Consider the following 13,242-nt stretch of genomic DNA (forward strand, 5'->3'; position numbering starts at 1 on the left):
CGCTCTTGTAACTTTGCTGAGGAGTTCATCTGAGCATGCACGGAAAGACCAGCCCCACCAGAAAGACCTGTTCTGTGCCCTGCTGCTACTCTGCCCTTTTCTTGGTTGTTGCATGGGAAGTGTGGTTTCCAAACCCCAGTATCAGGATTTCAGCATTTGGTGTGTTTGCGTGGCCTGGCACGCTAGCACTAGGAGCAAATTTAAGTGCAGGATCAGGCAGGAGTGGGTTGCAGTAAAAACCTTTGTCTCTCTGGGAGGAACTTTGGTTCAGCATCTGAATTTCAGGAGCAGTGGTCCTGATTGAAATCCTATTGGTATGTATGGAGCAAGACTCCTCCCAAAGGTTGGTCCTTTTTCTAGCCTCACCTTTTACATCTGATTATATATTCTTTTATTTCGGCCTTGAATTGGCCACAGAGAAAGATATTTCTGGTAGTTTTGCTTCTTTGATATTGTTCTTTGGGGCCATTAATGGGAAGGAAAGATTTAACTGCAGTGTTGTTAGATTGTGAAGGGATGCAACAATTCTCGAAAAACATGTATTGCAAAATTAAAAGTGTGCACTTTAGAAAACTTGATCCCCTTCACCACAAGAAATAAAATTGAAAAGATTTACTGCATGTTTTACATTTTGTTGTGGCATCTTCCCGCGGTTAAACAATGGAAGCAGTTTTTAAAAATTAACAAAAAAGAGTGCTTCATTTCCTAATTGTCCAACTCCTTTATTCTGAGTGCTAAATGAATAATAAAATTCTGTTGTACAGGGAAGTTATGGCATAGTGAGAAACCTAGGCAGCCACAGCTAATAGAGTTCTGGGCTTGGAATCAAGAAGACTTGAATGCAAATACTTTTTCAGACATATTTCTCATGCCTGGAATATGTTCCTTCTTCATACCTGACTCCTGACTTGCCTGGACTACTTCAAATCCCAGCTAAAATCTCATCTATAGTAAGCCTTTTCCCATTCCCCTTTAATGCTAGTGCCTTCCCTTTATTATCTCCAGTTTATCCACTATACATCTTGTTTGTACATAGTTGTTTGCTGTGCCAAAATTGTACCTACACCCTCCCCTTCTAATCATTAAATAAGTTTTACCAGGAAACAAGATGGCAAAAAGGAACCTGAATGTCACCTGCAAACCCTTCCAAAAATCAAAGGACATAATTTATAAATTTTATCATGTATTAATTATAATTCATATTCTAGTAATATGTGCTGAATCAGGAGAAACCATCTAGGTGCTGCTTGTTTGGTCCTTTGATATAAAAATTTAAGATAAAATTCAGATTTTCTCAGCTCCATACAAACAGAACATCAAAAAGATGCCAACTTTGAAGTTTTACTGATAGCTTTGAGATCATTTGGATATGTTAATGAACTAACATGAGGTGGGCCAAATTGAGGTTGATCTGTTTCCCTCCCAAAAAACCCTATAAAAATGAGACCTTAAGTTCCTGCATACCACCCCCCACCCCCAACATTCTTCTGTCTCCATGCTGCCTAGTGTTCCTAACTCCAATCCATAGTTACATGAATGAAACTTTCTGCCTCTTCCCCTCCTCATCTTCTTTCCCAGCTGCCTTTCTAAACCATCCCATTCCCTGTTGCTGTGCCACTGTCTGCCTCTGTATCCGCATCCCACAGCTTGTCTCTGTGCCTTATTAAAGTGTGGTAGCTTCTCTATTTTCCACTCCCAGTTGTGGTCTTTTCCAGGAAGTACCCAAAGAACCAGGTATGCCTGCCCTCATTTCAGAGTTTTATAATTTCATAAATTAATTTTCAGTTCAGTTGCATATTTGTCTCCTCATTAAATTGTGAGCTTCTTGAGAGTAGGGTTTATTTTTTGGCTTTCTTTGTATCCCCAGCCACTTATCACAGTGCTTGGGACATAGTAGGTACTTCATAAATGCTTATAGATTGATATGTAATAGCAGTGTGAACCTGACCAAGTGACTTTCAACCTTATCTGTAAAATGAGAATAATTGACTTTATGGCTTCTAAAGACCTTTGCACCTCTAAATTTATCATCCTATGAATAATCCAAATTAAATGACTAGTATTTTGAATCCAGGAGAACTTTAGGTTGTATATATAAAGCATGTACAGGGCAATTTGTTAAGACCTAAGTTATGGAAGTAAACTGAGACTTAAAAATATCCAAAATTTACACAGTAACTTGAGTTGCTTTGATAAAGTCTTGGAAAGTAGTACTTTTCAGAGCTTAGTAACCAAGTACTGTTGCCATTAATAATATCTTGTGTTACTTCAAGATTTTCACAGGTGTTAAATTTATAGATGTTTGACACTCTTATCTTCTGTTATTTCCATTAAATTATTGATTTAAAAGAAAAATAAAAGAAATCTCTTAGTCTATGTAAGGAGAATTTTGTTATGGCATAGTGGAAAGATCCCAGGGTCTTGAGTCAGGTTCCCTGGCCTTGATTTCTAGGTATCTACTACTTACTAGTTTTATGACCATGGAAGAGTACCTCAGTTTTCTTATCTTTAGCCCATGTGATGTTACATAAAGAACACTGGATTTGGAATCAGAGAACATTAGTTCAAATTCTGGCTCTGCCACTATTGCTTGTATGTCCTTGGGCAAGTCTTTTAAGTTCTTTATGTGACTCAGTTTCTTCATATGGAAAATGAGGTGATTAGACTAGATGATTTTATCAGACTCCTCTGAATCTATGATCCTCTATATTTCCTTTAAAACACTAAACCCTCTGATTTTACAAAGAGAATTTAATACAGCCTAGGAGCCATAATTAGGACTGATAGTATTTGCAGGTGCCCTAATATATAGCTACAGGACAAGGGAAATCAAAGAGGAACAAGAAGATAAAGATGATAAGATGATTTCTCTTGATCATACCTGAAGCTAGACTTAGGAATTAGGATTTCTCCTGATTGTTCCTAAGCTTCCACAGTTATTAGTATCAGCAGGTTAGAATTAAATGTGGAAAGATTCTGCTAATTCTGCTTATGTTTTGGGTGTATTGATAAAGTTAAAAAAGCCCTTTTGAAAAGGCAGCTGGATAGGTTTCTTGTGTATCAAGAAAGTGAAGAGAAGTGATTCTTGCAGAACCTGGGGACAAAGAATACTTCCTTAATAAAAGAGTTAGGCTCATGAAATGGGGCTATGGATAAAATAAGGTGAGGCTCCTTTGTAGCAAATTTCTCTGATAGATGTATGATATAAAATTGATGTAAATGAGTAATAATAAGAACTACTTCCCAATAGCTAAGTGGTCAATGAATATAAATAGAAAGTTTTCAAAAGAGATCCAAGTAATGACAGTGAGAAAAAGTGCTCTCTCTGGAGTCTGGACACCTGGGTTCTTCTTCATACCCATTAGATTAACAAAGGTAATGGAAAGAAAAATAATCACTATTGGAGGAGTTGTGGAAGGATGGGCACATTAATGCACTGTTAGTGGATCTGTCAGTTGGTGCAACAATTCTGGAAAGTAATATAGAATTATACCTCAAAAGTTATCAAACTGCATATTCTTCTTTGACTCACTAATACAACATTAGACAGTTACCCTACAGTGATTAAAGAGATGAAAAAGACCCAAATGTACAAAAACATGTAATATAGTATTTAAAGTTATAGCGAAGAACTGGAAACAAAATGAGAACTAATCAATTGGGGTCATAAATTATGATATTTGACTCTAATGGCATATTATTATGCTGTAAGAAATGTCAACTAGACAGTTTCAGAATAGAATGGAAAAATTTTTATGAATTGATGTACAATGAAGTGAGTAGTACAGTGGCAAAAATAATGTACAGAAAAACAATTTTGAAAGACTTGGGAGCTCTGATCAAGCAACTGTACAACCTGCAGGCCTATTGTGCCAGAGGATTTTGGGCAGCCTGCAAAAAAGGTAGACGATGTTTTATATTTTTCACGAGCCACCCAAAATCCTTTGGTATGCCACAGATGTTAAGACTTCAGATTGTGCAAGCATGGGCTATACGTTCAGAATGAGATACAGATTTTTATACAATGTCTAAATTTATGTTGGTTGAATATATTAGTTATAAGGGATATCTTTTATTTTTAGAGGGAATAGGTGTGGGGGAAAATTGGATACATATATTTGAAAGTGTTGCCAGGAAAAAAAAAAAGAAGAAATTATTAATGAAAAATATGCAGAAGAAAACACAAGGAAGTTGAGAAGGGAACACAGACAAATAGGGTAATGTTGATACGTAGCACAAGAGAGTCAGGAAGACCTTAGTTTGGATAAACATTGGCTGTGTAACTACAGGTAAGTCACTCAACCTCTTTCAGGTTCAATTTTCTTGTATTTAAAATGAGGATAATAATAGCACCTATCTCACAGGGTTATTGTCAGGATCAAGTGAAATTATATATGTAAAGTGCTTTACAAACTTTAAAATAATATATAAATTGCTGTGTTGTAATATAAACTATACTAATAATAATGTATTAAATTTAGCATATGCTTAAAAGCTGAAGTTAAACAATATAGATTCATGATAGTTTTAAATTCTGTTCTTTTGTATACTAAATGTTTAAATTTAAGTTTATAAAGTAGAGAATATTTTAAAACAATTTTAAAAAGTTAAAGATAAAAAATTCATTCTCTAAGCCATAGGAGATTTTATTCAATTATACTGTTAATACACCATGACATTTTGTTCTACATAGTAAGTTTGTTTTCAGAGATCTTGAAGTTTTAATTTTCATACATAACTCATTTGATTATTTTTTTCCTCTGAATTGGTCTATATGTATTCTCCACTGAAAATTGTCAATTATCTATTTGTATTTTATTGATTTAAGAATTTTTTTCATATAGGTAATTATAAACTCTTAAATTTTCACCAGCAATTAGAAATATAATGAATTGTGAAGGAGACACTTAGATAAAAGCATCAACATATTATATGCTGGTGTTGGGACCATAAAAGAGGTTAAAAGGATCCTAGAAATCTTTTGACCAAGTACACCAAAGAAGATATTAAAACAAGTTTTGTTGTGTTTTTTTCTTTTAGCCAATGCTTAAAGACTTCTAGTTATGGGAATTTAATGTCTCCAGCAGTTCTAATCATTAGGCAGATTTTTTTCATGTTGAATTGAAATCTGCCTCCCTAATATTTATACTACTGATTGGTCCTAATTATGCCTTCCAGCATGAAGCAGAACAAGCCTCAACCTTCTGCTACACAATGGTTCTTCAGATATTTTGAGAGCATGATATTCCCCTTACTGACCAACCATACCAAATAATCTTCTTCTTACTGAACAACCTTCCACCAATTTTTTTTTATGGCATGTCTAACAGTCTTTATTATGTTAGTTGTCCTCCTATGAACATGATTTAATTTGTTAGTGTGCAGTATAAAAATGGGGTGCCCAGAAATGAAAATAATGCTATAGATGTGGTCCGACAAAGGCAAAGAATGGCAGATCTATTGTTTGCTTTGTTCTATAGAGTTTTTCTCTTTACACATCCTAAAGTTACATTAGCTTTTTTTAAAAAATTAATTTATTTATTTAACTTTTAATATTCATTTAAACAAAATTTTGGGTTCCAAATTTTCTCCCCTTTTGTCCCCTCCCCCCCAAACACCAAGCAATCTAATTGCCCCTATGACCAATCTGCTCTCTCTTCTGTCATCCCTCTCTGCCCTTGTCTCCATCTTCTCTTTTGTCCTGTAGGGCCAGATAATTTTCTATCCCCCTTTACCTGTATTTCTTATTTCCTAATGGCAAGAACATTACTTGACAGTTGTTCCTAACACTTTGAGTTCCAACTTCTTTACCTCCCTCCCTCCCCACCCCTTCCCTTTGGAGGGCAAGCAATTCAATATAGGCCAAATCTGTGTAGTTTTGCAAATGACTTCCATAATAGTTGTGTTGTATAAGACTAACTATATTTCCCTCCATCCTATCCTGTCCCCCATTACTTCTATTCTCTTTTGATCCTGTCCCTCCCCATGAGTGTCCACCTCAAATTGCTCCCTCCTCCCCATGTCCTCCCTTCCATCATCCCCCCCACCCTGCTTATCCCCTTATCCCCCACTTTCCTGTATTGTGATAGGTTTTCATACCAAAATGAGTGTGCATTTTATTCCTTCCTTTAGTGGAATGTGATGAGAGTAAGCTTCATGTTTTTCTCTCACCTCCCTTCTTTTTCCCTCCACTAAAAAGTCTTTTGCTTGCCTCTTTTATGAGAGATAATTTGCCCCATTCCATTTCTCCCTTTCTCCTCCCAATATATTTCTCTCTCACTGCTTGATTTCATTTTTTTAAGATATGATCCCATCCTCTTCAATTCACTCTGTGCACTCTGTCTCTATGTATGTGTGCGTGTGTGCATGTGTGTGTGTGTAATCCCACCCAGTACCCAGATACTGAAATGTTTCAAGAGTTACAAATATTGTCTTTCCATGTAGGAATGTAAACAGTTCAACTTTAGTAAGTCCCTTATGACTTCTCTTTGCTGTTCACCTTTTCATGCTTCTCTTCATTCTTGTGTTTGAAAGTCAAATTTTCTTTTCAGCTCTGGTCTTTTCATCAAGAATGCTTGAAAGTCCTCTATTTCATTGAAAGACCAATTTTTCCCCTGAAGTATTATACTCAGTTTTGCTGGATAGGTGATTCTTGGTTTTAGTCCTAGTTCCTTTGACTTCTGGAATATCCTATTCCATGCCCTTCGATCCCTTAATGTAGAGGGTGCTAGATCTTGTGTTATCCTGATTGTATTTCCACAATACTTGAATTGTTTCTTTCTAGCTGCTTGCAATATTTTCTCCTTGACCTGGGAACTCTGGAAGTTGGCCACAATGTTCCTAGGAGTTTCTCTTTTTGGATCTCTTTCAGGTGGTGTTCTGTGAATTCCTTGAATATTTATTTTGCCCTCTGGTTCTAGAATCTCAGGGCAGTTACATTAGCTTTTTTTTGCTGCTGCATTACATTATTCTTTAAATGTATAGTCCACCAAAATCCCCCAATTTTTTCTATAGGAACTTCTTCCTAGTCATGTCTGCTTCATCTTATAGTTGTATATCTGGTATTTTTTAACCCAAATGCAGAACTTTGCGTTTATTTATTGCTTATTAAATTTCACCTTGCTGTCTTTTGCTTGTAGATCCAGCCTACCAAGATCTTTTTGAGTTATTAATGTCACACAACATGTAACTGACCCTCATGATTTTATGCCATCAGCAAATTTGATATACTTTCATCTAAATTACTGATGAAACTGCATAATGTCAAAGACAAGTCCCTAAGATACTCCTTTGGAAGTCTCATTCCAGTTTAACATTAATCTGTTAATCTTTGGATTTTGTTATTTAACCATTCTGGCTTCAAAGCATTCCTTACGTCTTATTTACATGTGTTTTTGGGGAAATAACAAAACAGGAGGCCAATGACACAAAAATGTATTCTCTGTACTGGTATTGAGTGTGTACTGTGTGTGTTTTTTAATAGATCCATGTCTGTACATTCCTCGCTTTGCACACATGCTGGAGTTTGGAGAAAAGAACCATGAGGTATCCATGACAGCTCTGAGACTACTTCAGAGGATGAAGAGAGACTGGATGCACACAGGACGCCGGCCCTCAGGCCTCTGTGGAGCAGGTATTTGATCCAGGGAATGAATTGTAAATGTTAGCTCAGGTCCCATGCCTAGCACCTAACCATCTAGTGTGTTCAGAGGAGAGAGCAGAACCTACTAGGGGCTCCTACAGCATCCTCTTTGTGGGAGGGATGGCTATGTAGCCTCAGTTTATAGAAAAAGATATTACAACTTCAAAAATGGATGAGGAATACTTGTTAATAAAGATCCATTATGACAATGTGAAGTTAATGCTATAAAATTCACTTATTTTTCAAAATATTTTAAAAGTTTTAAATGTACCACTTTGCTAATTCTTTGAGACAACTTCCCTTTTCCCTGCTGGCTCTTTACTTCCCCTGACTTCTCTATTCTTTAACCCTTTTAAAGCAAGTAAGACATTTAATAAACTAAGAAAAGAGCCTCAAGTGGAAGGAGCCAGGGAAGCAACTTTGAAGTGAGGGACAGGGAAATGGCATGTTTTTCATTTTCTTTTCATGAGGTTCTTTAAAACATCCTGCTGTATTGTGGTGATCTTACCATTAAATGTATATGCTTTAAAAAATTCCACTTTTCTACTTACCTAGTTGTAAATACAACTTGACAGAATGCCAAGAAAACCCCATGGATGATATGATCCACAGGATTGTAGAGTCAGACGTGGCTGAACAACTGAACAACAATTACAGACACCATACAACTGAATTTCTCACACTTCCTAATATTATTAGCATAAAAAAGTGAATGGGAGTTTTCCTATGCCTTAAATCCTAAGGAAGCTGTGATAGCTTTTTTGTGCCATTGAGTGCCAGCTAGAAAAGTTATTCACGTTCCTCTGGCTAACCGTGTATACAGTTTAGAGATAATTGGAGCTGTTCCTCATTCATTGGATGAAATATGAGTGTATACGTGTGTGCTCAATTTTGTACTATTTTTAAAGAATATTCTCTGCTGGGATTTCCAGTTCTGGGAGCCACAATGGTGGAGTAATTGGTAATTGCTATCTCCTTCCCCTTGTTGACTTTGATGAGCCCAGAGAATATCTCCCCAGGAAAAAACCCTGGAACAGTGGGAGCAGCTGAAGGGGTAAACAAACTCTTAGCATGTGAAGCTAGGAAGATCGCTAAGGAGGGTCTCTCTTGCTGTGGCTGAAGGGGACAAATGCAGGTTCAAAGTTGTCCCAGACAGCCCCACCTCAGCAAACCTGGAGAAGATCCTGAGCCCCAGGGGGGTGAAGCCAACCACTGCCAATGTCAGGACCCCAGGTGTGCCTCAGCATGCCAGGGGAATCAGGAAGACACTAGTGCCAATGGGATCACCAACCCCTGAGCTTGCTCTAGCTCAGCAGAGGAGACGTCCTGTGGCCAGACCACCCCTCCCCCACACTTAACAAGCTAGCTGTAGGGTAACTGCAGGGAAACCCAAAAAGACCTCACCTGGCCTCTGCTTTCCAACACCAGCCAGCTCAGCACCAGGTAAGCTGCAGCATTTTAACTTCTACCTGAAAGAACAAGAGGCCACAACACACAAAGTCTCAAGTTTTAGGCACAAGAACTGTGGGACAGAGTCCCCTGTGCCCCAGATGCAGAAATCTACTTTAAAAGCCAGGAAAAGGGTTATTATCATGAGTAAGAAGCAAAGCAGTGAAGAAAAGACCATAGAATCTTTCTGTGGGGACAAGGATCAAAACACAAATACCAAAGAGGTCAGCATTGAGACTGTACTCCCACGGAGAGCCTTCTTGGAAGAGCTCAGGAAGGATTTTAAAAGCCAAATTAGAGAAGTAGAAGAAAAAATGACCAGTGACTTTAAAAATATGAAAAAAGAAATCACAGAAGAATTTAAAAGGACAATTGGATAAATGGAAAAGGAAGTACAAAACCTAACTGGAGAAAATAACTTCTTAAAAGGAACAATTGGACAGATGGAAAAGGAGATGCAAAATTTAACTGAAGAAAAAAATTTGATAAAAAATTAGAATTGGGCAAGTAGAAGCTGATGAATCTACGAGACATCAAGAATCAATCAAACAGAATCTAAAGAATGAAAAGATAGAAGAAAATGTGAAATATCTAATTGGAAAAACAACTGACCTGGAAAATAGATCCAGGAGAGAAAAATCTAAGAATTATTAGGTTACCAGAAAGCCATAATGAAAAAAAGAGCCTGGACAATATCATTCAAGAAATCATCAAGGAAAATTGGCCAGAAGTCGTAGATCCAGAGGGCAAAATCATCATTGAAAGAATCTACTGTTCACCTAAAAGAGACCCCCAAACTAAAAACACCAAGGAATATTGTTGCCAAATTCCAGAACTATCAAGACAAGGAGAAAATACTCAAGGCAGCCAGAAAGAAACAATTCAAATATCGAGGAGCTACAGTCAGGATCACACAGGACCTTGCAGCTTCTGCATTAGAAGATCAAAGGAATTGAAATATGGTATTCCATAAGTCAAAGGATCTGGGACTACAACCAAGGATTAATTACCCAGCAGTGTTGAGCATAATATTTAGGCAAGGAGATGGACATTCAATGAAATAAGGAATTTCCAGACCTTCCTGATAAAAAGGCCAGAACTCAATAGAAAATTTGATCTTCAAACGCAAATCTCAAGAGAGGCATAAAAAGGTAAACAGGGGAAACAAACAAAACTTGTTACTCAATATGGGCAAACCGTTTGCATCCCTATAAGGAAAGATCTTATTAATTTAAGAATTGTATATTTATAATAAAATATAAAAGGGATATACATAGATAGAGGGAGTGGGTGTAAATTAAATGATGTGATGATAACAAATGTGATTTAAGGGTGTGAAGGGATTGTAATGGGAGATGTGAAAAGTAAGAGACAGAAAAAAGTAAATTCTATCACAGGAAGAGGCACAAAAATATATTACAATAGAGGGAAGGAGGGGAGGGAGATAAGCATTATTTGAGAGGTATCTGATTGGATTCAAGGAGGGTACAACAAACTCAGTTAAGTAGGCAGTAGGAGGGGAAAGGGGAAAGAAAAGGGAGGGAAGAAGTTGTAAGGGAAAAGGGGATTAAAAGGGAGTGGGGCTGAAAGAAGGGAGAGAGGACTGAGGGAGGCAGTGGTCAAAAATTAAAACTGTTGTGGAGGAGAAAGGAGAAGGGAGAACTAAAAGCATAAACAAGGGGAAAGGGAATGGAGGAAAAGACACAATAGTAATCATAACTGAATGTGAATGGGATGAACTCTCCCATAAAATGGAAACAGATAGCAGAATGGATTAAAAACTATAATCCAACAGTATGTTCTTTACAAGAAACACGTTTAAAGGTAAAAGGTTAGAGCAGAATATTTTGTGCTTCAGCTGATATAAAAATAAAAAAAAACGGGTAGCAATCCTAATCTCAGACAAAGCAAAAGCAGAAAGAGATCTAATCAAAAGACATAAGGAAGGAAACTATATCCTGCTGAAAGGCACCATAGACAACAAAGCAATTTCATTACTAAACATATATATGCTCCAAATGGTATAGCATCCAGATTCTTAGAGGAGAAGTTAAGGGTGTTACAGGAAGAAATAGACAGCAAAACTATACTAGTGGGGGACCTCAACCTATCCTGCTCTAAACTTGATAAATCTAACCTCAAAATAAACAAGAAAGAAGTTAAGGAGGTGAATAAACTCTGGATAAAATAGATATGATAGGTCTCTGGAGAAAACTGAATGAGGATAGAAAGGAATATCCCTTTTTCTCAGTGGTACATGGCACATATATGAAAACTGACCATGTACTAGGCCATAAAAACCTCACAATTCAGTGCAGAAAGGCAGAGGTAGTCAATGAATCCTTCTCAGATCATAATGCAATAAAAATTATATGTAAGCAAAGGCCATGGAAGTATAAACCAAAAGCTAATTGGAAACTGAACAATCTAATCCTAAAGAATGAGTGGGTTAAACAACAAATTATAGAAACAATCAACAACTTCATTGAAAAGAATGACAATAATGAGACAATTTGCAATACAGGATACTGCAAAAGCAGTTCTTAGAGGAAGTTTTATATCTTTGAATGCCTACATGGATAAAATAGAGAAAGAAGAGATCAATGACTTGGGCAAGCAGCTGAAAAAGCTAGAAAAAGAACAAATTGAAAATCCCTGAGTAAATACTAAATTAGAAATACTGAAAACCAAAGGAGAGATTAGTAAAATTGAAATTAAGAAAACTATTGAACTAATAAATAAAACTAAGAGTTGTTTTTATGAAAAAACTCAATAAAATTCATAAACCTCTGGTCAATTTGATTTAAAAAAAAGAAAGAAGAAAACCAAGTTACCAATATCAAAAATGAAAAGGGTGAATCAACCTCCAATGAAGAAGAAATTAAAACAATAATTAGAAATTACTTTGCTCGACTGTATGCCCATAAATTCAACAATCTAAATTAGATGGATGATTATTTTAAAAAATATAAATTGCTCAGATTAGCAGATGAGGAAGTTGAGTACTTAAATAACCCCATCTCAGAAAAGGAAATTGAATAAGCCATCAATGAACTCCCTAGGAAAAAATCTCCTGGGCCAGATGGATTTACAAGTGAATTCTATCAAACATTTAAAGAACAGTTAATTCCAATACTATATGGACTATTTGGAAAAATTGCTGAAGAAAGAGTCCTACCAGATTCTTTTTATGATATAAATATGGTTCTGATACCTAAACCAGGAAGAACCAAAACAGAGAAAGAAAATTATAGACCAATTTCTCTGATGAATATAGATGCAAAAATTTTAAATGAGGTATTAGCAAAAAGAATACCGCAACTTATCATGAAAATAATACATCATGATCAGGTAGGATTTATACCAGGAATGCAAGGCTGGTTCAATATTAGAAAAACTATTAGCATTATTGATCATATCAGCAACAAAACTAACAGAAACCATATGATTATCTCAGTAAATGCAGAAAAAGCTTTTGACAAAATATAATACCCATTCCTATTGAAAACACTGGAAAGCATGGGAATAAATAGAACTTTCCATAAAATAATAAACTGTATCTACCTAAAACCATGAACAAGCATTATATGCAATGGGGACAAGCTAGTTGCATGTCCAGTAAGATCAGGGGTGAAACAAGGATGTCCATTATCACCACTGTTATTCAATATGGTTTTAGAAATAGCAATAAGAGAAGAAAAAGAAAATGAAGGAATTAGAACAGGCAAAGAAGAAGCTAAGTTATCACTCTTTGCAGATGATATGATGATATAATTAGAGAATCCCAGAGAATCAAGTAAAAAACTACATGAAATAATAAACAACATTGGCAAAGTTGCAGGTTACAAAATAAGCCCACAGAAATCATCTGCATTTCTATATATTACTAACAAAGCCCAACAGCAAGAAATAGAGAAATCCTATTTAAAGCTATGGTAGACACTATAAAATATCTGGGAGTCTACCTGCCAAAACAAACCCTGGGACTGTATTAACACAGTTGCAAAACACTTTTCACACAAATAAAGTAAGATCTAAGTAAGTGGAGAAACATCAGTTGTTCATGGGTAGGCCTAGCTAATATAATACAAATAGCAATTCTGCCTAAATTAATTTACTTATTCAGTGCCATACCAATCAAACTACCAGAT

General features: G+C 36.2%; 1 protein-coding gene across 2 annotated transcripts in view; it reads left to right on the top strand.

The window, feature by feature from the left end:
- Positions 1 to 13,242, top strand: part of BRF1 (BRF1 general transcription factor IIIB subunit) — a 166,747-nt gene that overhangs the window by 68,888 nt on the left and 84,617 nt on the right. For both annotated transcript variants that reach the window (XR_011971825.1, XM_072629827.1), the window contains exon 6: positions 7,484 to 7,633. Coding sequence is in view for 1 of the 2 variants with exons in the window: in XM_072629827.1 (XP_072485928.1) it covers positions 7,484 to 7,633 (150 nt within the window). In the remaining variant the exon portion in view is untranslated. The remainder of the gene's footprint in view (positions 1 to 7,483; positions 7,634 to 13,242) is intronic.

The sequence above is a fragment of the Notamacropus eugenii genome, chromosome 1 (assembly GCF_028372415.1).
Source record: "Notamacropus eugenii isolate mMacEug1 chromosome 1, mMacEug1.pri_v2, whole genome shotgun sequence".
Classification (NCBI taxonomy): Eukaryota; Metazoa; Chordata; class Mammalia; order Diprotodontia; family Macropodidae; genus Notamacropus; species Notamacropus eugenii.